Source organism: Daldinia caldariorum (genome assembly GCF_022478825.1).
Source record: "Daldinia caldariorum strain CBS 122874 unplaced genomic scaffold F4812scaffold_30, whole genome shotgun sequence".
Classification (NCBI taxonomy): Eukaryota; Fungi; Ascomycota; class Sordariomycetes; order Xylariales; family Hypoxylaceae; genus Daldinia; species Daldinia caldariorum.
Genome location: NW_025953066.1, coordinates 168475 through 195142, shown reverse-complemented (window position 1 = coordinate 195142; position 26668 = coordinate 168475). Strand labels below are relative to the sequence as shown.

Here is a 26668-nt window from a genome sequence, read left to right as displayed (position 1 = left end):
AAAAACCCAACAAACATACGATTGCTCGCAATAATCCCCAGAAGAATTGGGCATGAATGCTGTTCACCTTGTAACCTTCGGTGAAGACACCGCATCATTGGGCACCTTTCCGTAAGGCATGAGTAAAGTTATGAGATGCTGGCTTCTCATTGGATCGGATCATCCCGTTAGTGTAGAGTGGGGAAGGTGAGTTAAGCAGCTAAGGTAAGCCGAAATAAGCTAAGGTGAACGAACTAAACAAGGCGAAGAGAATCTTTATCGATAATCAAAATGACACGTGATAATCTTATTGATTATTGACATTGGCAGATCGGTTATTGGATTGATTCTCCGCTTTAATGCATATGACTTTAGCAGCGTCATCGTCTCAATTGTTTTAGCATATTTTGTCTTACAGGTATGTATACAACCAATACACCAATGCCTAGTCCAATACCTAGTCCGATACAACAAATATCTAAGACCTTGTCCTGTGGAATACCTTGTCACCTTGTACTCCAAATCGCTACGTATGACCCAATGAGACTCATCGAAATTAGTAACCGCTGCTTAAGATGAATGGCATCACATCTGAGCCGCCGTCTTTAGACGCAGGTTAGCTTCCCTTTTTCATTGGTTATTAAAATTATTAAGGTCCCTGCCCTGACTTTGGGACACTTAGATATATATAGATATAAATATCTGGATGTACGAGAAAGGGGCTTGCTGACTAGCTAACACATAAGACTAGCCGACTACGATCCAATTCAACATCTTAACCTACTATTCTCCCATCCTTCTACCGTATCCTCCATATCACGCGTATCGTCAACCCTTCAATCTCATCACAATGATCTCTCGGCCGAAATATCAACCCTCCAGACCGCTCAGGCCTACGGGCCCGACTCTTCCCTCGAGCGAATGCAATCCGCCCAGGCTGAACTCGCGGGCCTCTTCAAGAAAATCGAGACGGTGCGCTCTCGCGCTATTCAGACCGAGCAGAACATTACCTCCATGACTGCCGATATCAAGCGACTCGATGGCACGAAGCGGAACTTGACACTATCTATGACGGCCCTCAAGCGGCTGCAGATGCTGACGACAGCATACGAACAGCTCAGGGGCTTAGCTAAAACAAGACAATACAGGGAATGCGCGGGTCTTTTGCAGGCGGTATTGCAACTTATGCGCCACTTCAACAGCTACAGGAGTATAGACCAGATCGCCACGCTCAGTCGAGGTGTGGGGGAGCTACAGAGGGAACTGCTGGAGCAAGTGTGTGAAGACTTCGAGATAGCGTTCGCGAAGGGTGAAGTCGGATCGAGAAAGGCAACGCTGGTCGAGGCTTGTGGGGTCATGGATGCGCTCGGGGATAATGCGAGGGCGAGGCTGGTAACGTGGTACGTGAACACCGAGTTGCGGGAATACCGCCAAGTCTTTAGAGGTAACGACGAGGCTGGGAGCTTGGATAATATTGGAAGACGGTACGCTTGGTTCAAGAGGATGGTCAAGGCCTACGAGGAGGAACATGCTGGCATATTCCCACCCCACTGGAGAGTTGGCGAGACCCTGGCTATGGCCTTCTGCGATGGTACGAGAGATGACTATAAGGGTATCTTGGAAAAGAGTATGAGGAGGACAGATGGCGCCAAGATCGACGTCAACCTTCTGCTGAGCTGTCTGCAGGAGACGATGGACTTCGAGCAGACCCTGGAGCGAAGATTCTCAAATGAGCCAAGGGCAAGTATCGACACGCTCAGTTCTGCCGACGAAAGGACACAGAGCTTTAACGGCTCAATATCAGTGGCCTTCGAGCCTTACCTAAGTTTATGGGTAGAGTCCCAGGATAAGGCATTGGCGGCTATGATCCCCAAATACAAATCCCAACCTTTATTGCCAGCCGACGAAGAGTTTTCGTTACAGGCTGTTATCGGCTCTGCTATTGAGCTTTTCCATTTCTATAAGCTCACACTGTCGCAATGCGCCAAGCTATCGACGAGCGAACGATTATTGGACCTGGCGAAGATACTGGCTAAATATCTTGATGAGTATGCACAGCAAGTACTACTCACAATTCTACAGAGAGCAGGGCCTTCAGGGGCGCCCCTTCACGACATCATCCTCGTCCTAAATACCGCCGATTTCTGGCATGCCAACACGGGACAACTCGAGCAGAACATCAAAAAACGTATAGACCCTGACCTCGTGCCAAAAGTAGATCTATCATCGCAAGCCGACGCATTCTTGGGGGTTGCCAGCGCTGCCGTTATCGCGCTAGTTAACAAAGTCGAGGCGGATTGCGAGGGCGCCTGGCGGGAGATGAAGAATACAAACTGGAGCAAGATGGAAAGCGTTGGGGACCAGAGTTCTTACGTAGGCGAGTTGGTCAGCCACATCAACGCGAAGGCGCAAGAGATCCTAGCTGTAGTGGTCAAACAGCAGTACGCGCGTGCATTCGCCGACAAGTTGGTAGAACACCTAGCAAGCACGTACATCCACACCATCGTCCAGTGCAGACCCATCTCCGAGGTAGGCGCCGAGCAGATGCTGCTGGACAAGTACGTCCTGACAAAAGCGCTGGAAAACCTCCTCTCGCACCACAACCCGCCGTCGTCGTCATCGCAGACCCCGCATGTGCCGCCCGCCGGCTTCGTCAAGCGAGTCAACGCGACCATGACGCGGATCGACCCGCTCCTCAAGACGCTCCAGGTCCGCCCAAGCCCGCCCGAGGGGCTCGTCCAGGCCTACCTCATCCACGTCGGCGACCGCTCCGATACCAACTTCCGCAAGATCCTCGACCTCAAGGGCATCCGCAAGCAGGAGCAGGTGCATCTCGCCGAGCTGTTCGCCATCCACCGTGACGGGCCTGCTAACAGCACCGGCGGGAAGCTAGTCGCGCAGAGCCCGCTCCTCACGCCCCTGATGAACGCGCCGGGCTTCGGGAGCAGCGGCGGCGCGGGCGCGGGCGGGAGCGGCGTGAATATGAACAACTTGAACCTGGGCCTGGGCATCGACCGTCTAACCGCGGGACCGGGCGCCGCGTCGCTCGGGGAGAAGCTGCTGAACGCGGCGCGCGACGGGGTCGAGAGGATGAATAACAACAATAACAACACGTCTGCGGAGCAGGGGCAGGTAGGGGGTGCTGGTGCTAATAATGGGAGCAACAGCGGCGGCGGCGGGTCGGCGCAGCAGCAGCAACAGCAGCAGCAGAATAACGCGGCGAGTATCAATGAGAACCTGAAGAATTTTGGCAAGTTCTTCCGGAGGGATATTGGCGGGTTGGGCGTGAGGTTTGGGAAGAGGGACGGGAGCGCGGATGAGCATCAGGGTGCGCGGTGAGAGGGGGAGGGGAGATGGAATGAATGCGTATCTGGTGGGTGAGCGTTTTGTTCACTGCCGCTATGTTGGCATGCGGGTATCCATTTATGTAATGTTTATGATAGTACTTGTTGTTGTTGGTGTTGTTGCATATATGCGTAGGCGAGGAAAGGTTCTATATATATACTTGGTTGTACTGGATACACGGACGCGGACGCGGACAAGCAAAGCACGAGTCTGCTAGCCTTCGACGCCTTAATTTAGAGCCCTCCTCCCTCTAGTTGATTTAAACAGGGAGCTTCCTCATCCAACACAAAAGGAATTCGTGGTGGTGTATCATGCAGCTTTTCCCACAATCCCGACTTTGCTTCCCCCCTCTCCTCTCTTCTTTGAGCCCCCTCAAGCCATGCACCACCATGCTCATACCGCCATTGCTTTATGTAGTGCCTTAGGCACTCATTTCGATTCTACATAACAAGACCGAATGCTTTCTTTCTTTACTTATTCATTCCCGGTCTTTCCCTCTTCTCCAAATCCAGTTTTTCCCCTTTTCCTCATTTTTTTCGGTCCATGTTTCTTTCGCATCTAAACCTGAGGCTGGGCTTTCCAGACCCTCTTGACGGCCTCGGTGAGGCCGACGTCGTTGGTCTCGAACTCGTAGAGGCCGATGCCGGCGAGGGCGGTGGCGGCGTTGAGGAGCCAGTGGGCGGCCTTGCGGGACTTGGGGTAGCGGCTGGTGGGGATGTAGTCGATGATGACGGACTGGAAGCCGAGGTGGCTGTGGACGAGCAGGAGCGAGCACAGGATCGCGTCGAGCCCCGGGTTCAGCGAGCCGCCCGCCAGGGGGGCGATCGTCAGCGGGACGAGCCCCGCCGCGATCAGGCGCTCGAAGGTCCAGTGGTACGAGCCGTGTGAGGGGCTCGGCTCGGGGATCGGGGCTGCGTCGTTGACTGTGGTGACATCCGGAGGGTTAGTACCTTTGATGTATATACCTTATGTATATATCTATATATCTATAGATATAACACCCTCCATACTGATTCTTCCGTTATGAATGATATAGCATATATATCAAAAATGTGTCGATTGGTAATGGGGTTAAACAAAGAATTGCGTACCGGTTCCCTTGATGACCTCTAAAAGCGCATTTGTGTTAGCGAGTGCCCGGGAATGCGGAATTAACAACGGCTAGAAATCGCAATGCGACGACTGATAAGCAACAACGTACGAGGTCCCGGAGGTAACAGGCTTCTCCTGCTAGAAGCGTGGAAAGCAGCAACGCGGGCGGCATCTTTGGGAACCGCCGATCGGATCAGCTGCTGTCTCGAGAATGTGGTGGTGGTGGTGGTGGTTGCGGCTCGTCGGGTCGATGCGGCTAAAGCAGTCTGCCGAAGCAGCAGCGCGGGGCGAGCAAGAGAAGCCATTGCGAGAGAAACTATGATATTTTTTTTGGCGTTTTATATATCTTTTCTTGTCTTTCGCTCGCTTCCCTGAATACCTAAGGTTATAACGGAGTAAAAAAAAAGGTAAGAGTGGAATTTGGGGTCGACGATGATGCGTTCGAAAGTTCCAAGTTGGAACTAGTAAAGGAAAGGAATGCGAAGTTTCCCAATTGCTCCAATTGCTCTCATTGCCGAGGACCGAAAGAAATAAGTCACTTTTGATTGGTCGAGTTTGCCCGGGAAAAGCCTGGGTTAAAGAATTACATAATCCTATACCTCTTGTACAAATCGAAGGTAGTTTAGGTACCTAGGTACCCAGATACCCCTGGACTTTAGGTACCAGGTAGGTTGAGGTTTGGGGTTGTACAAAATACAAAGTACAAAGTACCTGATAGATAATCGATATGCAAGAAATCTTAAGCCCCACTAGACTTTTCGAAGCTTGAATTTTCTATTCAAACTTTTTTTTTTTACATGTGCAACTATCGCCATTGTATTATTATTGCTTCTCTTATAGAGAGGAAATAGGACTCCACGTCCAGGAAATTTTCAAATTTATTACCTGGACTTCTCCTATATGTATATTATTACTTAGAGTCGCGGGGGTTTCCTTTATACCCCTAGTTGAATTTCTCGACCCTCGGCCCTCGACCCTCGACCTGCGACCCTCGACCTGCGACCTGCGACATCCCACCATCCCACCATATCAAAAGGAATTATGTTGTCCAGCGCCATCCTTTCTGCCGCCCGAGGCTCGCCCTCGACCCTCTGTCGAAGATGTCTTATCAAGTCTCTAACTGTGAGGCGGCAACAGACAAGAACAGTGGCTACTACCTTCTTACAAAAACAAGAAGAGGCTAGGCAAATTTGGGAGAAGAATGCAGAGTTGATAAAAGAGGGCAAGTTGCCGCATCTTTGGGATATCTTTAAGGAGCGCGGATTCGTTAAAGACATCGCCGGAACCGACGAACAAATCAGAGAGCTCATGAGGGTAAAAAGGATAGGCGCCTATGTCGGGATCGACCCTACTGCGCCCTCTCTCCACGTCGGTCACCTACTCCCTCTAATGGCTCTTTTCTGGATGTATATACACGGCTTTCGAGCTGTTACCGTAGTTGGAGGCGCCACAGTCAAAATCGGCGATCCTACCGGTCGGTTAAAGAGCCGCACCCCTCTTTCCAGAGCTGATATAACTATGAATATCACCAAGATCCATTACCAGTTGAAACGCATGTGGGTTAACGTCGAGGAGCAAGGGGAGCGCTTCGGTTATAAAAAACAACCCAGGGTATGGAGTCGAGCACTAGTAAATAACAGCATGTGGTACAACACCCTTTCTTTTATCGAGGTCGTAGCCCGACTATTTAAGGGAATGCGACTAGGGCCTATGCTGTCGCGCGACACTGTCAAGCGCAAAATGGAAATGGGAGACGGTATGTCGCTGGATGAGTTCGTATACCCCTTGATGCAAGGTTGGGATTGGTGGTATTTATTCAGCAAGCGAGGTGTTCAGATGCAAATAGGCGGGTCTGATCAATACGGGAATATCGTCTCCGGTATTGACTGCGTTAAACGCATTCGAGATAGCGAGCCGAACGAGAGTGAGAAAATCCCTTCTGATTTTCTCCATTCCGTCGTCGGCTTTACTGTTCCCCTCCTTACCGATCCTTCCGGCGTCAAGTTCGGAAAGAGCGCCGGCAACGCCGTCTGGCTCGACCCATTCATGACAAGCACTTTCGACCTATATGGGTACTTCATGCGACGCCCTGATAAAGACGTTGAGAGCCTACTGAAGCTATTTACCTTTCTTCCGCTTGAAGATATCAGTAAGGCCATGGAGAAGCACAGGGAAGACCCTTCCAAACGTCATGCCCAACATGTTCTCGCGCACGAAGTAGTTGCGCTCATTTACGGAATAAAAGAGGCTACAGAGGTACAGGCTCAGCACAAGGGACTGTTTGCTAAGCCAGTCGCTAAGGAGTTAGAGTCATACCCGACGACCGCAACCCCTACCGTTAATTTGGCTGCGAATTTCCGAGTCGATGTAAAACTTCCCCAATCATTGATACTGGGGAAGTCGATAAGCCGCATATTATTTGCCGCTGGCCTCGCTGACAGCGTCACTGATGGCAATCGTCTAACGCAGCACCAGGGTGCCTACATCGGTGCTGCCCCTGGTCAAGCTGCGGCTATTAACAAAGGCATGGATTACGGCGAGCTAACCTACACGCCGATTAAAAACTGGTTCCCCCAGTTAACCAAGAACTTCCTTATCGAGGGGAAACTCCTGATCCTACGCCGAGGGAAACACTTCATCCGAGTAGTTGAGATGGTCAGCGACGAGGAATGGGCAGCTAGCGGCTTGATGTACCCAGGCGAACCAGGCACGGGCCGGGTGAGACTGTTGAAAGAAGCATTGACGCGGGCCGCCCAAGATAAAAACCTCACCCTAAACGACCCCGAGACGAGGAAGAAGCTCTTAGACGGAGCGGAAAGCCTGTACGCGGCCAAGGGAAGCGAACTCGAACAATTCCTACCTGAGCAGCTCCAGCTCAACAGCAACCGCGCGAGGGAAATCCTCAAACAGTCGATGAAGTATATCCCCAGCGACGGGCCCAAGGGTGTCAAGATGAAGACGGCGATAATCGACGAGGTGCTGGAGAAGGCCCGAGAGGAACTGGAACGCCGCGATCGTGCGGAGGTTATCAAAGCTCAGGAGGCGCAGGAGAAAGCTATGCAGGAGGAGAAGAAGAAGAAAAAGAAGGCAGAGGAAAACAAGAAGAAACCCGACCCTCCGTTCATATCGCGCCACATAGTTTAGGGTAATTGTAGATCTAGAGTAAAATGAGAATAGATTCACCTCAAAACACCGGTTGTAGTTCGTCATCCGTAATCACCGTGATCGCCTAGAGGGGATGCTCGGACGTAGGGAGGCATGGTAAAGGGTAGTAGCTCGACGTGACATGATTCCACACTGTTTAAGGCGGAATAGACCGTGTTCGAGCATATCTATATATAATGGCACATAAACGTGGTCTATATCAGCAGTCCAACCTAATTATAGTCTATACAAATTGTGCTGGTAGTCTTCCGTCTCCTCACACGGTGAATATAGGCGTGGCTGTTAGTTGCTGTTGAAAACGAGCGGGCATGAGACCGAGAGAGAGAAGGCCCTGGAGCCCCGCCCTATGGGTTAATTTATAATATGGCTTTTTGTTAGGCACCGTCTTTAATCCAATCGTCCAACCATCCCTTCATAACCGACCGCCCCTTTACCCAATCATCGCAACATCCCCCCCATCACCGATAAAACACAGTCCGATCGCCGGGCCCCAGGCTCCGTAGCTTCTTCATGATCTCGCCGTCGGTCATGTTCTGCTCGGTGACGATCTGGTCGAAGGTATGGCACCCGTCGGCGTACCGCAGCAGCGCGTCTTCTTCGTCGCCGTCCCCGCTGCTGCTGCTCCTCCTGGGCGGCAGCACGCGGCGGCCCGTCGCCAGGCTCTCGAGCACCTGCTTCGACACCACGTACTTGTGCACGCGGTACAGCAGCCCCTTGATCACGCCGAACTGCACCAGCCGCCGCACGTCCACGTGCCGCAGCACGTCGAACCCCGCGTCCTGGTGCAGCTTGATCCACTCCATCACGCTGCGCCCCGTGCAGAACGTCGTCATCAGCTTGACTAGCTGGTAGTGCGATACCGCTGGGTGTTGCTGCTGCTGGCGTTGCCGTTCTGCTTCGGCATCTGCTGCTGTTGCGGCGGCGTCGTGCCCGTCCTCGGTCGTGCCGGCAGTAGAAGTAGTGGTATTAGTATTAATAGTGGTCGACGCATTATTAACACTACTACCGCTAGCAGCAGCAGCAGCAGCAGCAGTAGTAGTAGTAGTAGTATTAGTAGTATTACCGCCGGCACCGGTAAGGGGATTGCTAAGACACACGTACCCGGCGCACTCGTCGACGATGCCGTCGCGGTTGACGACGAAGTCGTGGATGCCGGGCCGGGGCGCGTAGCAGCTGCCGAAGAAGAACATGTCGAGGAGCAGGATGGTGTCGTAGTACAGCAGGTGCTGGAGGGCGATCTGGGTGAGGGGCAGGGAGACGTCGGCGAGCCAGGCGATGCGGCGGACGTCGTTGACGCCGTCGAGGTGCGGGATGATCTTCTGCAGCGTCAGGTCCCACGTCGGGTCCACGATGTCCGCGAGCTTCATCTTCGGCACGGGCACGTGCCACCCCCGCACCGGGGGAGGCGGCGGGTGGTACGGGAACAGCTTCATGTTGAGCGTGTTAGCGTCGTCCACCGGGATCATGCACTCCCCGTAGTTGTTCAGGTCCTCCTTCACGATCTCCAGCAGGCTCTCGATCGGCCGCCGACCGCCGTCATCGTGGATGCCGTCCCCCGCCCGCCCGTCCGAGCTCAGGTACCCGTGCTGGCGCTCCATCTCGGCGAAGGTGACGGCCAGGCGGCGGACGAGCTTCTCGTAGGGGATGTGGTCGACGTCGGATTCGACGACGAGTCCGAAGTTGAAGATGAACTCGTTGCGGTGGTAGATCTCGCTCGGGATGGAGACGGGGAACAGCAGGACGCTGTACTTGTTGTCCGGGGAGTTCACCGTCATGAACCGGTTGAAGAAGGCCTTGCGCGGGATGATGTACTCCTGGATGATGTCGAAGTCAACCAGGGGCGGCTTGAGATGCGGCGTGTATGTCGTTGCGACGATACATCCTGGTGGGGATTGGGCTACGATCTTGGTTCCTAGGTAATTTTAGTCTGGTGAGCTGATGATGATGAGAGGGGAAGTGAGATTTGAAAAGTCGGAGTGAAATGTTGAAATGAGAGGGACTGAATTGGAATGAGATGAGGTGAAAACTATGGCGTATCATATTTATATAACTTTCATTACAAAATGAGTAGGTCACGTATATCGGTAGTTAAATGAAATAAATTAGGTGAGTTGAAGATATTCACATACCTTCTTGAGGGAGGAACCTCGCGTAAAAGATTCCTTGAATCATGTTGATGTTTGGCAGCACATTCTGTTATGTACTTTATAATTTTTCTACATTTCAACGTATTTGATAACTCTCGGTAGTTATAATGTTTAATCTATTCTTATATCGATGTGTTAATGGAACGCCCCCTTCTAGATGTTGCTTTCCTTAACCTACATATGTAGGAACTTACAGGCGGGTGGTTGTTCAAGTTTGGGGCTTGACGGGGCTGCGACTCCCCAGTGGACGGAATGTTCCGTAACGGTAAGATCGGCTAAAAGCCGGTGTTGATTTCCCCAACGGGTGCCAAGCCTTCGCTGCAGCTGCCTGCATTATCTGATTGTCCTAGGCTCAACCGGGGGAAGCTTCAAATGAGCACGGGCCCACATCCCACTTACCCTTCTTCGTCTTCATCACTCTTCCTCTTCATCGCTGAGCCACGGCTTTCTACCTAAATCCTTTTGCACTTTTACAATCCACATTACGTCCTTGGATATTTCATATAATTAGTAAATAGGCACCAATATATCCAAAGTTACCTACCAATCCTGTAACTGTTCTTAACGTCACAGCAATGGCCGAAGCTCCGAAGACCGAGGCTCCTAAACCCGACGAGCCTACCACGCCAATCCAAGAGCTATGGAAAGTCGTGCAAGCCCAATCCCATCCCGAAGTCTGGGGCGTCACCCTAGCGGACCCAGCTACTCACGTCCCCAGCCAGATCGTGCTGCAGAAGTATCTAAACGCCAACGACGGCGACGTCGTTAAGGCCAGGGACCAGCTCGAGAAGACTCTGGCGTGGCGTGCTAAGATGAAGCCTCTAGAGCTCGTCAAGCAGACCTTCTCAAAGCCCAAGTTCGAGGGCCTTGGATACGTCACCAAGTACGTCGCCGGCGATGAAAAAGCTGCCGACGAGAACCCCGAGTCTAGAGAGGTCTTTACTTGGAACATCTACGGCGGGGTTAAGTCGATCAATGAAACGTTTGGCGTTTTGGATGAGTGAGTTATATGCCCGTTCATTATAGATTCCATTAAACATCGTATTTAATATGGTGCTGTACTATCCAATAAGTAAACAAGTTGTCCTAACTTCACATGTTAGATTCATCGGCTGGCGCGTCGCCCTGATGGAACTCGCCATCCACGAGCTCTCGCTCCCGACGGCGACGAAGCCCATCACGGCGGACTGGGACCCGTACAAGATCTTCCAGGTGCACGACTACAAGTCGATCAGCTTCCTGCGGCAGTCCCCTCAGGTGAAAGCTGCGAGCACCGAGACCATCCGCGTGTTCGCGCTCGCCTACCCGGAGCTCCTCAAGGAGAAGTTCTTCGTCAACGTCCCGGCCATCATGGGCTTCATGTACGGCCTCATGAAGCTGTTCGTCGCCCCCAAGACCATCAAGAAGTTCCACCCCATGTCCAACGGCGCCAACCTCGCCCACGAGTTCGCTGATAGCAAGGTCCCCGCGCTCGGCGAGAAGCTGCCGGCGGAGTACGGCGGTAAGGGTGGAGAGCTGAGCGCCCAAGGAAAGGGACCTGCTGTTGAGTAGACTGATTGTGTGATGATGTCGAATTGTTTCGGGTGGTGGTTCATTAATGGTATTATATGGGGATGATGATAATAATAATAATAATGAGGTAACGACTCTGCGTTGGCTTTAGACTAAGATATCACGCCGTTATACATGCTTCTCTCTAGTTTTAATCAAATTTAAACGCTGATTATCGTACTTTCTCCCTTTCCCCTTTCTCGAATTCCAAAGCGGGATTTTCCTATATCTTCTGGATCGCCGTCTTGTGGACCTACTTCGTCTGAGTGCTGGTGTGCCTGGTCGCTAGCGTCTTCGTCATGCCCCGCGTTCCCCGTTTCTGCATCAGTCTTTTTGGAACTGTTCCGCTCCGCAAATTTGAATGGTATTCCGAGTTGTTCGTGCTCTGCTGCAATGTCATCAAAGGACTTACCCCTTAATGCAGCTTCCTTCCTTATTTTTCGCGTACGAAAGAGCCAAATTAGATGGGACGCAAATATGCCGGATTCAAGAAGTATGCTAGCATGTAGGTAGTTGTGCTATTAACTTGGGAAACTATAAAGTGGAAATCCACTTTCACTCTCGATGGTTAGACTCGGAGGGGCGCTTACCACACGATGTACAATACGCCGCCCAAGATATCGAAACTGTTCTGAGCAGCTGAACTTGGGTAAGTAATACGCGTATACATAATGGATACTATAGGACACTGTACCAAGTGACATAAGGGAGAAAAACGCCCCCAGCCAATCCACTTTCGACAAGAGTTAGTAGTTACACTTTTTGATAATGGGACTTGGGGAGAGGGCATATGTCTTGGGAGGATGTTCCAAGTAGCCTCATCAAAAAAAATAGAATCTTAGGCGCACCATAAAAAAACAAATCTAAAAAAAATAAAAAAAAGGTAATATGAACTCGGAAATCACCTACTAGACAGAAAGACGAAGTTAATCCCAATAACTCTTCCTCTCCGCTTCCAAAGTTCCACATATGGCGGTAATAAGCCGACTGCCAAGAGAATATTCGCAACTATCCCAACCACCAAAACGCCTGTGCTATGACCAGCGTCGTACAAAGGCTTGCGTCAAGTTAGTTTAATTTATAGTACCTACCTAGGTAGGTAGTTATAACTACGGGGTTCAACTCAAGGATGAGTTATGTTTAAGCACGTACCCGTAACGTAACGATCAGAGCCGCTTCCACGCCGGCGAAAACGGCAGCATTGGCCAGCCCTATTAGAACGACCCTCCACACGGGCCATCTGCTATTGTACAGCAATATCTGGCACCAGTTCACGAGGCAGAGCGCCATGAAGACCTGCGGCTGCACTTGGAGCGGGTAATTAAAGCGTTGTGCGATATTGTAGACCCCGAAAGGGACGCCGCCTAGATTAAATCGTTAGAATTCCGAGACATATTTATGTGGTAGTTACCTATAGTAGGAGGTATGGGGATGTCTCGTCTCACACAAAGCCCATAGATACATCATCGAGCCGGGGAGGCCATCGGTCTTTTTCGTTCGCCAATTCGTCCACTGGAAGATGGAAGTTAATTAACTACGAATTTACTTATAGTTTGGTATGGTATGGTGAATTATACTCACTATTTGGGGTATCGTTTGCACGCACCACAGAATAGTACCAATAGTCTATAATAAGTGATTTTTTTGATAGATTTATTAGCCATTATATTTGCATAATTCAGGTACCACTATGATACCTAGGTAATGACCTACGCCGAGGACGTTAGCGGCAACCGGGATATTCTGTTGCGGTGCCATGATTTACGAATAAAATCAACTCGCTGCAGTGTAATATAAATGTAGAAGGGCTAAAAATAAAATGCCATATGAATCGGGGGGAGGGGGGGGCGTTGGGTAGTACCCGGCGAAAGAAGAAGGGGAATTGGTTACATCAAAGGCCGATAATTAATCTTGCAGCGAAATTATTCAACGACGATGACCTGTTTTACTATGCATGTTAGATAAAGTGTTCCAATTATCGAGATAAGATCTAGTTCGTAGCATGTGACGACATAATATAGTGTATAAAGTCCTTTGTGTCTGACCTGCCAATTGCATAATATTTTGTGATCGGTCCATGGTGGGGCAGCTCGAGTCAGCTCCGGTCCGGATGGTAATTGCCCGTATGCTTGTGATGTTTGTGTGATTTTTAGCTAGGTAATACCTGACTTGCTGAATAATGCGGGGGATTTTTGATTTTTTTTTTCTCGACTTCTGGAATCAACTGGGAGAGGAACTTCTCATTCAAGAGCTCAAAAAAACATTAGGTTCGTCATATAATACAAATAAATAAAGCTACAAAGGTACCCGGGATTTAATTCCAAATTTGAACTATTTTCGGAATTACATGTAGAGCCGCGTTTGGAATAATTGATAATTGTCCAAGCTTCAACAATCTTTTAGCCCTATCCCTCTTCCGAACGTCTTCCGAAAGTACCGATATTTCAACTTGTTTCGTCGCCCTCTTCTTACTTATAACCTACTACATAACAACCTACTACCTAACATAACAAACTACTCTCTAGTAAAACAGACGACGTAAAAACCGCCAAAGTGTTTTCCCAGACTATCAGAACTCTCTGCGCAGGCGCATTCGCTACCGCGGGGTTTCAAAAGTACACAGGACATACCACCACGATCCCAATAGCAGCAGCCAGAAAGATGCATAGCAAGGTTGTCGTTATCGGCTCTGGGCCCGCCGCCCACACGGCCGCCATCTACCTCGCCCGTGCCGAATTAAACCCAGTTCTCTACGAGGGTTTCATGGCAAACGGTATCGCCGCCGGTGGTCAGTTAACAACTACTACCGATATCGAGAACTTCCCCGGATTTCCCAAGGGTATTATGGGTGCCGAGCTGATGGTAAGTAAGAACCTCAGACAGAAATTTACAACGAATTTTCATGTACCTATTAGTTAGTTAGTTAGTTATATTGCTAACGGAGCTTGTTTATTATCGTAGGATGCTATGAGACAACAATCGGAACGGTTTGGTACCAAGATCATCACCGAAACAGTAGCCAAGCTCGATCTTTCCTCGAGACCGTTCAAGTACGAGACCGAGTGGTCCCCCGGCGAGGTGCACACGGCGGATTCCGTCATCGTCGCCACGGGCGCTTCGGCGAAGAGGCTCAACCTTCCGGGAGAGGAGAAATACTGGCAAAACGGCATCAGCGCCTGCGCCGTGTGCGACGGGGCCGTGCCCATCTTCCGAAACAGGCCCCTGGTGGTCATCGGCGGCGGAGACAGCGCCGCCGAAGAGGCGACTTTCCTCACGAAATATGGTAGCCACGTGACCGTGTTGGTGCGGAGGGACCAGCTGCGCGCCAGCAGCATCATGGCGCAGCGGCTGATCAACCATCCCAAGGTCACCGTCATGTTCAACACCCGGGGCGTGGAGGTCAAGGGAGACGACAAGGTGATGACCCACCTGGTCATCGAAGACACCAAGACCGGGAAGCAACGGGTGTTAGAAGCCAACGGTCTCTTCTACGCCATCGGACACGATCCCGCCACGAATTTGGTCAAGGGGCAGCTGGATATCGACGAGGACGGCTACATCAAGACCAAGCCTGGAACGCCGGAAACCAGCGTTGAGGGCGTTTTCGCTGCCGGCGACGTGCAAGACAAGAGATATAGGCAGGCTATTACCAGCGCAGGTACGTACTCCACCTAACAGACCTACCTACCTATATTTCACCCTTATATCAGGTATTTAAGTAGCGTGGAATTCGCCGACGCTAACAATCGACAGGTACCGGATGCATGGCTGCCATGGAAGCGGAGAAGTACCTCGCGGAGCGGGAAGTGGACGGGCGGGAGGGAGCTGCTCAGGGCAAGACCGAGTGACTAATATCCGCGAGGATATAATAGGTATGACGATAGGTAACGCCGCCGCGTTGGACAGTTCCGTATGGATTAGCGCGTATGTTCAGTGTTCATTCACACTTTCTCTTTAAACTTGAGACATATTAGACATAACTATACCAGATAGACAGACTTACAGAATTACAAACAGCTTAGGTATCTAATCTGTAGCTTGACCGTTTGCTTGCATCTGTTTGGTTACTACCTGGATACGGTATGCGTTTTCTTGCTGCTTTTTATCTGCAAGTAATCGTACATGTGACCGCTGGATGTTGTGACATGAACAGACTGTATTTTTTTATTGGATCACCGTGTCAACATCGTGATAGCGTCCCTGTTGTGAAACTTTCTGGGGATAATGCCTGGTACGGGAAGTGGTCTGCGTGGGAGGTAGTCCCCAAATGGGGGATATGGAATCAAACAAAGAAAGTATGGCTCATATTAGTTACCTAGGTACCTAAGGTACCTGGTGTATGTTTAGGTTTCCCCGTCTCCAAGTGTAAATTACCAGAAGAAAACCGATAAACTCCTGTATCCTTAAGGTTATTTTTCTCAGTTTTGTATTAGGTACCCTTATCTATTAATACGCCCTTCTTTCCCCCTCTTTTCTTCAACCTACTTACCTTCCTGGTCATACAACTTCACTCCACCACTCCCAACTCTCTTACATTTCCTCATCCTTCTTACCAACGTCACCATGAGCGACAAAGATTACTCCTACAAGAGCTCCGGCTCCAACAGCCAGGTACGTGGGACCCTTTTACACTTACCGGTTTATTTACTCTTCATCTGTCGAGCCTGATGTACCAACGTATCAATGTAATTCCTGACTAACTCTACCTACCCAGGGCAACCATTACTGCGCCCGAGACTACGGCAGCAGTGCTCCCAATCAGAATTCCTACCACTACTCGAACCAGCTAGTCGCATCTCTGTTCTGATCCCTCTCTTACCCTGTCTCTGTCGTGACTTTCTTCTTTTTTTTCTTCTTCCCTCCCTCTCCCGATGCCGTATTTTCCCATGCAGACCAGCTTCCGCTCTCTTCCAGCGGACCTGGCACTACCTAGACCTAACAACTACCTAAGCTACCTAGGTAGGTACCTAGGTTAGCTAGGTAGTAAAATGTTACGTGGGGCTCTCATAGCACTATTATGTATGTACCAAATACTAACGCTTAACTTGCACCCTTGCGTAGGGACGGTTCGTACTACTACTCCAACTCCAACGGGTCTACCTACTACAACGACGGCCAGGGTAGCTCTACCTACACCTCCCCGTCGGGTTGGACAACTTCGTCGGGATCCGGAGGTAGCAGCGGCAGCGATGGCAAGAAATGAAAGGAGGATTGTCTTATGAGAGTGAATCAATCTAATTTCTCTCGTAAATAAGAGTATGGCTAAGTGAATTAGCCTTTCGGACAAGGAAAAAAAGGGAAAATGACAAAAAAAAAAAAAAAAAAAAAAAAAAAAACACACCGAAGGACAGTTACATGAGACAGATCACTATGCTCGTCCAATCCATCAGATAGCAGATACACCAATCATACTGATTTCAGCCTTCAACCTTCAACTTTGAGCTTTGATCATTTATCATACTTGAATAAGCTGATAACGAGCTTCCTTGTTATATTAAAGGTGAGTGGGTATTTTGGGAGGATGAGGTAAAAATGGTAATTTGACGAGTATCATGGAGACTAAATCTCTATGGATACCAAATTTACGACTTGTGCCTTCAAGGGATATTGACATATCAATATTCCTTCCTGTCACGGTGCAGAGCATTGGGCAAGGAGATAACTGGGTTGTTCCGCAAGGGACTCCAACTTAGGTGCCTACCCACCTAGGATAGCTTTGAAGCCAAAGCTACCTACCTCCCTATACCTATATACGTACATATTCTTTATTCTCAAGGAGTCTCAAGTGAGGCTCCTGATACTTCATGTCTCATATTTCGTATGCCTGCACCAATCCTGCCCGAAACGTAAGTCTTAAGGATACCTTAACTATCCATTCACTTGCTTTCCCACCGTATGGCTTTACGCTCATAGCTAGGGCCGGGTTTATCCTACATTTACTGATTTTTTGATTTTTCTTTTTTTGAAGTAAAGGGGTTATGTTTATGTTACACCACCTTCACCTGATCAGAACTATGATCATTCTTCGTTTGCCACTGCTTGTAGCATTTATCTTAGCGGTAATAATTAGAAACCGGTTGCCCTTTTTCTTAACCTGTGAAAGGGGGCAAAACGAAACGAGTGGCATGTATTATGCTGCGGATAATAGAAAAAACTAGGCTAAAGTAATAGAAAACTAAGAAAGCAGAGTGCAACGTACTCCAGCATGTCCTGCGGCACAACTGCGATATTACATACATTAACGGTTTCAGGGGTATAATGTCCCTTTCCTGTCACATTCAGAAATCATTAATCATTACATGAATTCACCAAGAGCAGATATAATTTGTGGGAACGGCAATAAAGCAAAATAAACCGCATGTTGAGCTGGTAATGCAGTTGAGTTATAACGCAATTGTGAACTTCAAACTCAGACGCAAACGGGGTATCAAAAACATTCCACCTTCCACCTCCTAAGGACACCAACACCAACAAACAAACAATATGCGAGGTGTTTATACTTATCTTAGACATTTCTCCTCTTCCGCCCCCCTCCACCGCTTACTCCTCACCCCTCCTCATCTGCCGGACCTCAGCAATCCTCTCGAGGACATTCGACCGCAGCGCCGTCAGCTCTCCTACAGACCTCCTTCCCGCAGTCAGAATCAGGCCCTCGGTCTCCTTAAGCAGCTCCTCCAGCATCGCGTCCCCCTGCTCTGATATCTGGGCCAGGGACACCGCCACCTTGTACTTTATCTTCAGCGTATCGAGCGCCAGGTCCGGCATACCCGCGGCGCGGTCGCGCAGCCGCTGCATCGCCGTGTCCAGGATTTCGGCGACGGCGTCGCGGGGGAGCACATCGACTTTCACCAGGGACACCCGCACGCTGAACAGCACGCTAAGCGATTCGAGCGTCTCCCGGTGCAGGGGGCCGAGGGACTCCTCTAGGCCCCGGAACGCGTGGTGCATCTCGTCTTCTATGCCGCGGAAGTCGTCTCTGCCCCACGTCTCCATCCGCTTGCCGTTCCACACGCCGGACGCCAGGCTCGTGGTGATAATCTCGCGCTGCGTGATCAGGACCTTCAGATGCGTCTTGCCGAGGTGCTGCTCCTGGTGCCGCTTTACTAGCTGTAGCCTGGACTGGGCGGCGGCGAGGGCGTCCTGGTCGTCTGAGTCTGCTGCCTCGTTTCGCTGGGCCACGGCGTCGTCGAAATCGTAGAACTTCTCGCCGCGGCTGTTGTTGGTCGTGCTCGGTCGGAAGCCGTAGGCTTGCTCGTGGTGGTGTTCTGCCTCGCGTTCCTCGGGGATCTTGGGGAGCGGTTTCATCGAGTTTGAGGGGGTGAGGATACCGCGTCTTGAAGTCGAGATGGAAGAAGAAGAGTCGGCTTTTTCTGCAGTGGGATAATTGTTAGTTATGTAGAGGTTTATTTGTGTAGTTTAGAGCAACTCTTCTTTAGACGACTTACGTTTTCCTTTCTCAGCGTCAGGAGCCTGGTAACTGCTACTTTGGCTTGCCGTAGAATTCGTAACAGCTTCGATATCGTCACGGCCGTCATCAGGTTGGATATCGTAGAACTTATGGAGAGCAGTGGCTTCTTCAAGACACATGGTTAACTTCAATGGTTCGAGCTTCTTTAGTTGCTCTTCCATCTTTGTCACCTTCTCTACACGCATGAGATTGTTGACTCCTCGCATGAATGACTTCATTTTCGACTAACATATTTATCAGTACACTCCATGACGGGACAAAGAAGGTAGAGAGAAATGATGTGGGGGGGGAAATAGACGAAAAGTTAATCAACTCACAGATTCAGTCGCCAGACGGGGATTTGAAGACATCCACAGGTTATCGCACCACATCTTCATGGTGTACACGCTGCGTTCTTCATATTTGTCCCTCGCCTCCTCGCAGACCCCATATCGGGAATTAGTTAACAATCTGAAGTTCATGTCGATTGTCCGCAGCTTGTCCTGGAGTTCATTGACCTTGAACGGAGTGGCTTGGATCTTGTAGATCTCCGTGAGTTCATATAGGTATTGGGATACGGCAGATTCAGATCGCACGTCAATGGGGGTCATGTTGGGAGGAGTATCTGGACCGTCGAGGAATATCAAACCTGTTGGATCAACACGATTTTTGGCTTTGCGAAAGAGCACGAGGAAATCTTTCACGACCCACGTGCCTAATCCATGGGCAATGAATACGGCGGATCTTGATGCGCGGTCATGTTCACGATCACGATCACCCTCTTCTACTCTCCGTCGGAATAGAGGAGACGAGGGATCTTCACATGTTGTCGCGAACTTCCTTGACAGTTTTATGGTGGCATCCGATAACCCATGTTTTCCGTTGTGGAGGATGTGATCACCGTCGAAGGCGAAGGTCCGAATGTTGACGCGGTCGCGAATAGAATCCGTAGTGAGTTTCACCCAGTTCTCTAGCAGGTTTCTGAACTTATACAGACGTTTTTCGTCGTCTAGATGGGACTTGAAACCGTGCACCAGGATGATTCTGACCCTTTAAGTTAGACACAACTATTGCAGGGACGACAGCAAGGCAAAGAGGCAGCCACTTCATAGAAGACTTACTCGTGAGTAACCATGTTTACTCTGGAGGATCGGACTATAATGTCCAACGCGGTCGGCATCTATAAGGTTACCTGTTGTTAGTGGAGGATACTAAAAGGGAAGAAGACGATAAGAAACCTCAGGTATGTGGACTTACTGCTGAACCCATGATGGTGAGTAGATGTCGCTTGGTATGAAAAGCTATTTCTGATAGAAGCTGTTCAACTGGTATTTATGATTGGAAGCAAAGATGAAAGAATTCTTGATAACTTGGGCGAAGGTGGGACTTTTATATATAATACTTGGATCCGACCAGAAGCAATTGGCATTTAAGTCACTTCATGTCCTGTGAATGATCTGTAACCATATGCATATTTGACTGGGGTAATATAGAGGCGGATGACAAGCTAATAATGTATTGTGCATTGGCTAAGAGTTGGTGAATTGGGATGAGATGGAATCAGTACGACCCCGGTGACTGCATGTGGTTTGGATTCCGTCTTGGGAACCGGTCACTGGGCTACGGACGCTAGTATTATGCAAGCAACGGCAAGTGCTCCAGATGGGATTACTTAGGAAGTCACGGTTAATAAGTCAACTGTGAGTGGCTCATAGGTGTGTTCTCCTGTAGGGTTGGTTTGTATAAAAGGAGGGTAAGTCTTCCCATTTGGCCTCAAGGGGTCACTCCCTGAACGTCCCTGAACGTCTAATTTGAATAATAACTACCTAGATGGGTGATTTATTACATGAAATTATTTTACTGTGCCAATTGACTGGCGCCTAAACGTCCTTTAAGTAGTTCTTGATAGGGGGTAGATGACCGAATTCTGCAGCATTCTACCAGTTTGTACCTCCCACACATACAATGAAAACACACATTCACTATGACCCTAAAAACGCTAATAGTTTGATAAAACCATATGATCTAAATAACGAGCTCTGGAACACTTATTTGTATAGGTAATAAACAATACCTCCTGATAATTGGTGTACATATCACACATAATAGAAACAAGCCAAAATTATTTGCGTTATCACTGACAGCAGGAGTGTCATCACGTCCTCTCTCTCTTTCTCTCTCTCACGGTATTTGCCCTGAAGGTGAATTAAAGGCTATTATATGGAATATTGAATTTCAGCCCTCTAGAGCCTCTTTGTATCTTGTCATCTTGATGGGGATAATATAAAACCCGAGGCGGATCATATCTCTCGATAACTCAATGCAAAGGCCATGCAAAAGCACCCAAGATAGATAGGGTAGAGTCGGTTATGGTTACATAAAAGATCTATATGAAGTAGTATTGCTAAAATAGGTTATCTGCTCGACATTGGTTGGCTGGACGATGCCGAGAGTCTATCAGGAGTGGAGAGTGTGTATTGGCATTCTCTCCGCTTCCTCTTATACACATTACGGATATCCGACTTCGGTCATAAGCTGTACCGAGATAGAGTAGGCGCTTATATGTAGGTACCTGGTATATATAGAGAGGCTGGGTAAGATGCTTACCCGAGAGGGGGAGTATCTTCAAAATAAGGGATATCATTGTTACCTTTTAACTGTTCCCATAAAATAAATAAATAAATAATTGTGATATTACCCCGTCCTTAGGTACCTCTGTTCAAAAAATCCCATAAAAATGGCCACCCTCGACCTCCGCCTACCTGAACCGTTCGCTAGCATCCCGAGGGAATCTTTCCTGTTCGGACCGTCGCCTATCCAGCACCTGCCGCGCATATCCGCCGCGTTGGGCGGTAAAGTCAACGTTTACGCCAAGCGCGACGACTGCAGCTCCGGACTGGCCTACGGAGGGAACAAGACGCGGAAGTTGGAGTGAGTATCTAACCTTTACATATTCCTGTCTCGTCGCCGAAAATATCACACCTTACCTTGGATGGATATGTCACATCACATAAATACAATGATACTTACAACTGGAAGATTGAATAAATAAAAGAAACCCCAAACTGACAACAAAAAATCCCAGGTACCTCGCAGCCGACGCCCTAGCCCAAGGCGCCGACACCCTCGTCTCCATCGGCGGCGTCCAGTCGAACCACACGCGGCAAGTAGCCGCCGTCTCCGCGGCCCTCGGCCTGCAGTGCGCGCTGGTGCAAGAGCACTGGGTGGACCTGCCCCCGGGGTCCCCGGACGAGATCCTATACGGCTCCGTGGGCAACATCCAGCTGTCGCGACTGATGGGCGCGGACGCGCGCCTCGAGCCCGCGACCGCCTTCGGCATCGAGCACAAGCCGACGCTCGCGCAGCTGCGCGCCGAGCTCGAGGCCAAGGGCCGCAAGCCGTACTACATACCGGCGGGGGCGTCGGACCACCCGCTCGGCGGCCTGGGGTTCGCGCGGTGGGCGCTGGAGGTGGAGGCGCAGGAGCGGGCGGCGGGCGTGTTCTTCGACACGGTGGTGGTGTGCGCGGTGACGGGGTCGACGTTCGCGGGCATGCTCGCGGGCTTCAAGCTCGCGCAGAAGAAGCTCGGGTCGCGGAAGCGCCGCGTGGTCGGCATCGACGCCTCCGCCACCGCGCGGCAGACCTTCGACCAGGTGCTGCGGATCGCCAAGGCGACGGCCGCGAAGATCGGGTTGGAGGAGGGCGATATCACCGAGCAGGACGTCGAGCTGGACGATAGGTACCACGCGGGCGTGTACGGAATCGCGGACGAGCGGACGCTGGAGGCGATCCGCTTCGGTGCTAAGACGGAGGCTTTCATTACGGATCCTGTGTACGAAGGGAAGAGTTTGGCAGGTATGATGGATTTGATTCGCAAGGGCGAGATAGCAGAGGGGAGCAACGTGCTGTATGCACATCTCGGAGGACAGTTGGCACTAAACGCGTATCCTTCCATCGGTCACTAATAAACATTGTCTTGATATTAATAAAGCCTTGATTTCATTTTGCTTCGTAACCAAACGTGATCTATATATAAGCCAGTCATTACGAGACCCAGCCTCCATGCCCATTAATCATTTCGTAGCGAGAGCAAGATCGGCATATATGTACAGCAATAGACTCATCATATACGTATATGGCCTTTCGTTTCAATGGTGACGGTGTGGTGTTTCCCGCGTCATTCATTACTATCCACCATTGATTTTCTTGTAGTGCAAGTTCCCGAGCAAAGGTCTGAAGAGACCACTCTAGGGACCTCTCGTTTTTATCATCTCAATCGATCCCGCTGGTCCCGGAAGTCCATGTGACGTTCCTCAGTTGGTGTCCCCGCCAAGCTACCAAGGGCATCCGAGTCCCGTCGTGGGAGATCGGGCTCATCGCGATAGATTTCACCGCCTTCGGCCTCGAGCTCCTGCTGCATCAATTGGATGCGCTCGTTAGCCTTGTTCTTCTTACCGAGACCCATCCGCGAGCGCGAGCTCTTGCCAACACCGTATCCGTGCCTGCTGCGGGACATGATGTTTCCGAGGCCGATCTGGCGGTCCCTCCTGTTCCACAGGCACGTTCCAATAACGCACAGAGCAATGAACCCCACTACGGTTGGCAGGGCAATTGCTAAAGCGCGAAGATCGGGCGTCTTGCCGGTGTCCGGCTGAGGTCCAGGGTGTTGCGTAACTAGGATAGTAGGACCTGGGATGATATCACTAGAGTTGCCCTTGGCAGTCAAAGTGGCTAGCTGCAGGCTGATATTCTTGCCAGACTGGTGTTTTAATATGCTGTCCTCGACTTTGTAACTCCAGAAACCCCAAGATGCGGACCACTTAGGTGACTCGAAAGCTTGGTCGGTGATTTCGCCTGTTGTGTCGTTGAGGTAGTTACCTTGGACTAAGATGGTCGTATTCGGGTGTGGGAAGTACGATGTGTCCCAAGTAACTGTTGAGCGCATTAGTAGGTCGTCTCTATGTCCACTTTAGATGAAGTGGTGTAGCGTACAGTAGTATGTGGTGCCAACATATAATGGTGTACCTTGGGTTGGTAGACACCACGGAGCATTATCACCATCTTTGTTGTGGCAGACGGGGAACGAGCCGGCTCCAGCTGTACCACCGGTTGCGGTAGGAATCGGAGCGGTACCAGTGCTCGTGGAAACCTTGCCGTAGTTGGTCTCGGTGAAGACAGTTGCGGTCAGGTCATGAGGAGCGCCTGAGAGAATTGTGGGAGTACCGCTGATGGTGCTGAGAACGGGGGTAACAGTGCTCGGCTCGCCATCTTCGTTAACGGTCACCCAGGGCTCGAGGGCGGAATCTGTCTGTCTAGGACTAAGATTCGGCATGGCAGAAGCCAAAGAGAACAGCAATGCTGATCCCACAGCTGACGTGGACGCGTGCATCGTCAAGCCTTTGTTGAATCTCGGATTGGGAAGTAGAAAAGGAGGAAGATACGGAAGACTCGGGAAGACTCGAAAAGCCTCGAGGATCGCGTATCAACAACTAACTACCTAAACAAGAAAGCTACATTAGCCAAATAATTAAAAAATAAAATAAAACAAACAAATACAATTCATAAGACTCGTAATTACTTACTGTAGGGGTCCTTATAACAAGACGAGATAGGTCATCCAAGTACCAACTAAGAGGTAGATGAAGCTGTTGTCCCTTCTGTCGAAAGTTGAAGACAGGAAAAATTGAAGGGGAATGTCAACAACTTAGAAGATGAATTCCGGGAGATCCATGAAATAAATGTATGGAGACATTTTGTATCCATACTTAAAACCAAGAAGCTAGGGAAAATATGGCATGCCATAGGTCCATCGCGTCCACCGATCCAACTATGGAAGCCCACTAATAAGTGCTTCTACCCCTGAAGGCTTGAAGAAATCCCCCCTCCCCAGCCCCCGCAAGGGAGGTACGTACCTACTTTAGTCTGAAGAATGAGGATTGTGGCGTACGGTACCTGCATCTACAGCGCGCTAGCTGGAGGCGAGCACGTACATGGTTAGGTACCGGACAGAGCGAAAGAACAAAATGGATGCGCATTATGCAGGACGGGAACACGATCCACTGTTACGCTACGTACAGGTACCTACCTAGACCTAGGTAATCCACGTATCGGTCAAGTACTCCGTATTTGACTTACACTAGGGTAGCTCAAGTGATTAATTCGCGCTCCTGATTTTAATGCCGCTTCTTCTAAAAAAGAAGCGGTAACTATTAGACACAATGTTCTGTAAGTTAAGAGGTAACTAACAATTTTCTAAAACAACAACTTTTCAAAATGCAAAAGAAATCAAACTAAAATTTAACTAGAAACAAATATGTGTATTTAGTATATTAATTATATGGAATGCTACCTTTCGTTATTTCGATGATGCTTGACTTTGATAAAGTAAAAACGGAATGTGATCCTGAAATATCGTTTGTTGATATGGTGATATGATAACAATGGTTTTATAATTTCGTTGGCAGAAAAGCACCATGAACGGTATTGTAGGTATTTAAAGCCAGCGGGTTAACAGCACTAATTAATTCCAACTCCTAGATTGCTTTTTTTTGGGTGAATTACTGGAGTTGTCTCTGCCTAAACTATGGTAGCTTGATAAACCTGAGGAACAGTCGAGTCGTATCTGGGTACTATCTTTGAATACACGAAGTAATACAGAGACAGGCAATAGTGAAATCATTCACCCCGACATCCTTACGAAAGGACATAGAATTCGAAGCCAGAATCAATGAATTTCCAGTCCGGATCATCCTTGCCGATAATCATGTGTGGAGTTTTGGTCGTCTCTTCCAACAAATGTTGTTTTGTCGTCTCGTGACTATTCGTTATCATTACGGAAATCTGCTGCTCGGTAGAGCCATGCTCTGTAGTAGTTGGGTAAAACAGGAATAGAGGACCTGCACCACCTTGATATCTATTATAAGATGCCCGAAATTGGCAACGACCTTGATGGCTTAGTCTCCCCAGAAATCGAACCCAGATTTCATTGCACATCTTACAATTGCTCTCTGTCCATTTCATGTAGTGCCTTTGATGGAATGCCTCATCTACTGCTGAATACTGACGGTGTGACCCAATGAATTGTATCGGCCCATTTCGGAACGCCTCTTTAATGATATAATGCGATACGCAGAGGATATCAATGCCGGGGTTGAATGCGCGACGTGGATTCAACCAAGCCCCGTCTTCATCTACGTCGAACGTAAGGAGGGAAGACTTTTGCATCGCGAATCGAGATTCTCTGCAAACGTGCATAATAGCTGAGGTTGGTAAGTGAATCCATCGGTTCCGGGAGACACGTTGAACATTTATTTCCAAACTTTGCTCGAACTTTTGTCCGTATCTGTATAAACATATTTTTGGCTCAGAGAGATACTCAGTGATAGCAGCCTCCCTACATTTTCGGATTAGTCTGCCAGCCCATAGAGCATCTCCATCGTCTCGGGCACTTGACTAAACAACCATCTAATGGGATCCTCTTAATGAAAAGGAAAGTGACTGACTAAATCATTAACCGAATCTCGAGCGGCAAGCGCGGGAATAGCGTGAAAACCTCCAGAGATGACATGTTCGTCGCGCGCGAGCTCGCTCCGGAATTCAGATAATGCACAGCCGGCTTAGCAGGCAAGCGAATTTGGAAAGTACTAGCTTCAAACTCGTCGAATTGTAGAAAAAGAGCGCGTAAGGTAGGTAGATACTCTTTGAGGATGCTTGTTGGATGGGTTTATTAAGACTGACAGAATAGTTCTGGTTGTTCAGAGTAGCTACTTTTGTACTTGCGTGCTTTTCATATGTTGATATCTTCTTATAAAAAAATGGTTGGTGAATAGAGATTTTAATAAGTGCAATGATCTGATGCACAAAGTTCAATATTCCTACTTTAGAGGAGAGTACGATACTGTGATATCAGCGCCTTACATGATCTAATGGATGGGATAGCAGC

At 49.5% G+C, this 26668-nt stretch overlaps 11 protein-coding genes across 11 annotated transcripts; 6 read left to right on the top strand and 5 right to left on the bottom strand.

Moving 5' to 3' along the window:
* Nucleotides 1-554: 554 nt before the first annotated feature.
* F4812DRAFT_453754 (Vps53-like protein) lies at nucleotides 555-3318 on the top strand (the record flags this gene model as incomplete). Its single annotated transcript, XM_047936527.1, has 2 exons — nucleotides 555-594; nucleotides 731-3318. The coding sequence occupies 2 exons, from the start codon at nucleotides 555-557 to the stop codon at nucleotides 3316-3318; spliced, it is 2628 nt and encodes an 875-aa protein (XP_047785498.1).
* A 282-nt stretch (nucleotides 3319-3600) lies between these two features.
* Nucleotides 3601-4901, bottom strand: F4812DRAFT_286388 (CybS-domain-containing protein). Its single transcript, XM_047931096.1, has 3 exons — nucleotides 4526-4901; nucleotides 4416-4433; nucleotides 3601-4247 (listed from the first exon to the last, which is right to left on the bottom strand). Exons 1-3 carry the CDS (start codon nucleotides 4719-4721, stop codon nucleotides 3883-3885), a joined length of 579 nt encoding a protein of 192 aa, XP_047785497.1. The 5' UTR covers nucleotides 4722-4901; the 3' UTR covers nucleotides 3601-3882.
* Nucleotides 4902-5215: 314 nt separating this feature from the next.
* F4812DRAFT_286365 (uncharacterized protein) lies at nucleotides 5216-7616 on the top strand. The gene has a single exon (XM_047931093.1). The coding sequence runs from the start codon at nucleotides 5458-5460 to the stop codon at nucleotides 7558-7560; it is 2103 nt and encodes a 700-aa protein (XP_047785496.1). The 5' UTR covers nucleotides 5216-5457; the 3' UTR covers nucleotides 7561-7616.
* Nucleotide 7617: 1 nt separating this feature from the next.
* Nucleotides 7618-9941, bottom strand: F4812DRAFT_286375 (nitrogen permease regulator 2). Its single transcript, XM_047931094.1, has 3 exons — nucleotides 9923-9941; nucleotides 9711-9849; nucleotides 7618-9493 (listed from the first exon to the last, which is right to left on the bottom strand). Exons 2-3 carry the CDS (start codon nucleotides 9751-9753, stop codon nucleotides 8040-8042), a joined length of 1497 nt encoding a protein of 498 aa, XP_047785495.1. The 5' UTR covers nucleotides 9754-9849; nucleotides 9923-9941; the 3' UTR covers nucleotides 7618-8039.
* A 100-nt stretch (nucleotides 9942-10041) lies between these two features.
* Nucleotides 10042-11476, top strand: F4812DRAFT_286322 (CRAL/TRIO domain-containing protein). The gene is made up of 2 exons (XM_047931092.1): nucleotides 10042-10728; nucleotides 10832-11476. Exons 1-2 carry the CDS (start codon nucleotides 10304-10306, stop codon nucleotides 11277-11279), a joined length of 873 nt encoding a protein of 290 aa, XP_047785494.1. The 5' UTR covers nucleotides 10042-10303; the 3' UTR covers nucleotides 11280-11476.
* Nucleotides 11360-13119, bottom strand: F4812DRAFT_286287 (PQ loop repeat-domain-containing protein). Its single transcript, XM_047931091.1, has 8 exons — nucleotides 12993-13119; nucleotides 12861-12905; nucleotides 12725-12791; nucleotides 12432-12643; nucleotides 12189-12336; nucleotides 11974-12012; nucleotides 11870-11918; nucleotides 11360-11777 (listed from the first exon to the last, which is right to left on the bottom strand). Exons 1-8 carry the CDS (start codon nucleotides 13035-13037, stop codon nucleotides 11441-11443), a joined length of 942 nt encoding a protein of 313 aa, XP_047785493.1. The 5' UTR covers nucleotides 13038-13119; the 3' UTR covers nucleotides 11360-11440.
* A 239-nt stretch (nucleotides 13120-13358) lies between these two features.
* On the top strand, nucleotides 13359-15665 carry F4812DRAFT_447856 (thioredoxin reductase). The gene is made up of 3 exons (XM_047935807.1): nucleotides 13359-14141; nucleotides 14241-14937; nucleotides 15033-15665. Exons 1-3 carry the CDS (start codon nucleotides 13941-13943, stop codon nucleotides 15125-15127), a joined length of 993 nt encoding a protein of 330 aa, XP_047785492.1. The 5' UTR covers nucleotides 13359-13940; the 3' UTR covers nucleotides 15128-15665.
* A 16-nt stretch (nucleotides 15666-15681) lies between these two features.
* F4812DRAFT_447852 (uncharacterized protein) lies at nucleotides 15682-16609 on the top strand. The gene is made up of 3 exons (XM_047935806.1): nucleotides 15682-15890; nucleotides 15994-16064; nucleotides 16341-16609. The coding sequence occupies exons 1-3, from the start codon at nucleotides 15843-15845 to the stop codon at nucleotides 16480-16482; spliced, it is 261 nt and encodes an 86-aa protein (XP_047785491.1). The 5' UTR covers nucleotides 15682-15842; the 3' UTR covers nucleotides 16483-16609.
* A 1210-nt stretch (nucleotides 16610-17819) lies between these two features.
* On the bottom strand, nucleotides 17820-19995 carry F4812DRAFT_469459 (uncharacterized protein; the record flags this gene model as incomplete). The annotated part of the gene is made up of 5 exons (XM_047938881.1): nucleotides 17820-18649; nucleotides 18725-18971; nucleotides 19065-19770; nucleotides 19848-19906; nucleotides 19984-19995. The coding sequence occupies 5 exons, from the start codon at nucleotides 19993-19995 to the stop codon at nucleotides 17820-17822; spliced, it is 1854 nt and encodes a 617-aa protein (XP_047785490.1).
* A 1468-nt stretch (nucleotides 19996-21463) lies between these two features.
* Nucleotides 21464-22691, top strand: F4812DRAFT_453749 (putative 1-aminocyclopropane-1-carboxylate deaminase; the record flags this gene model as incomplete). Its single annotated transcript, XM_047936526.1, has 2 exons — nucleotides 21464-21657; nucleotides 21812-22691. The coding sequence occupies 2 exons, from the start codon at nucleotides 21464-21466 to the stop codon at nucleotides 22689-22691; spliced, it is 1074 nt and encodes a 357-aa protein (XP_047785489.1).
* Nucleotides 22692-22842: 151 nt separating this feature from the next.
* Nucleotides 22843-24550, bottom strand: F4812DRAFT_286229 (uncharacterized protein). Its single transcript, XM_047931090.1, has 3 exons — nucleotides 24309-24550; nucleotides 23719-24223; nucleotides 22843-23658 (listed from the first exon to the last, which is right to left on the bottom strand). Exons 2-3 carry the CDS (start codon nucleotides 24113-24115, stop codon nucleotides 22994-22996), a joined length of 1062 nt encoding a protein of 353 aa, XP_047785488.1. The 5' UTR covers nucleotides 24116-24223; nucleotides 24309-24550; the 3' UTR covers nucleotides 22843-22993.
* Between the last annotated feature and the right edge of the window lie 2118 nt (nucleotides 24551-26668).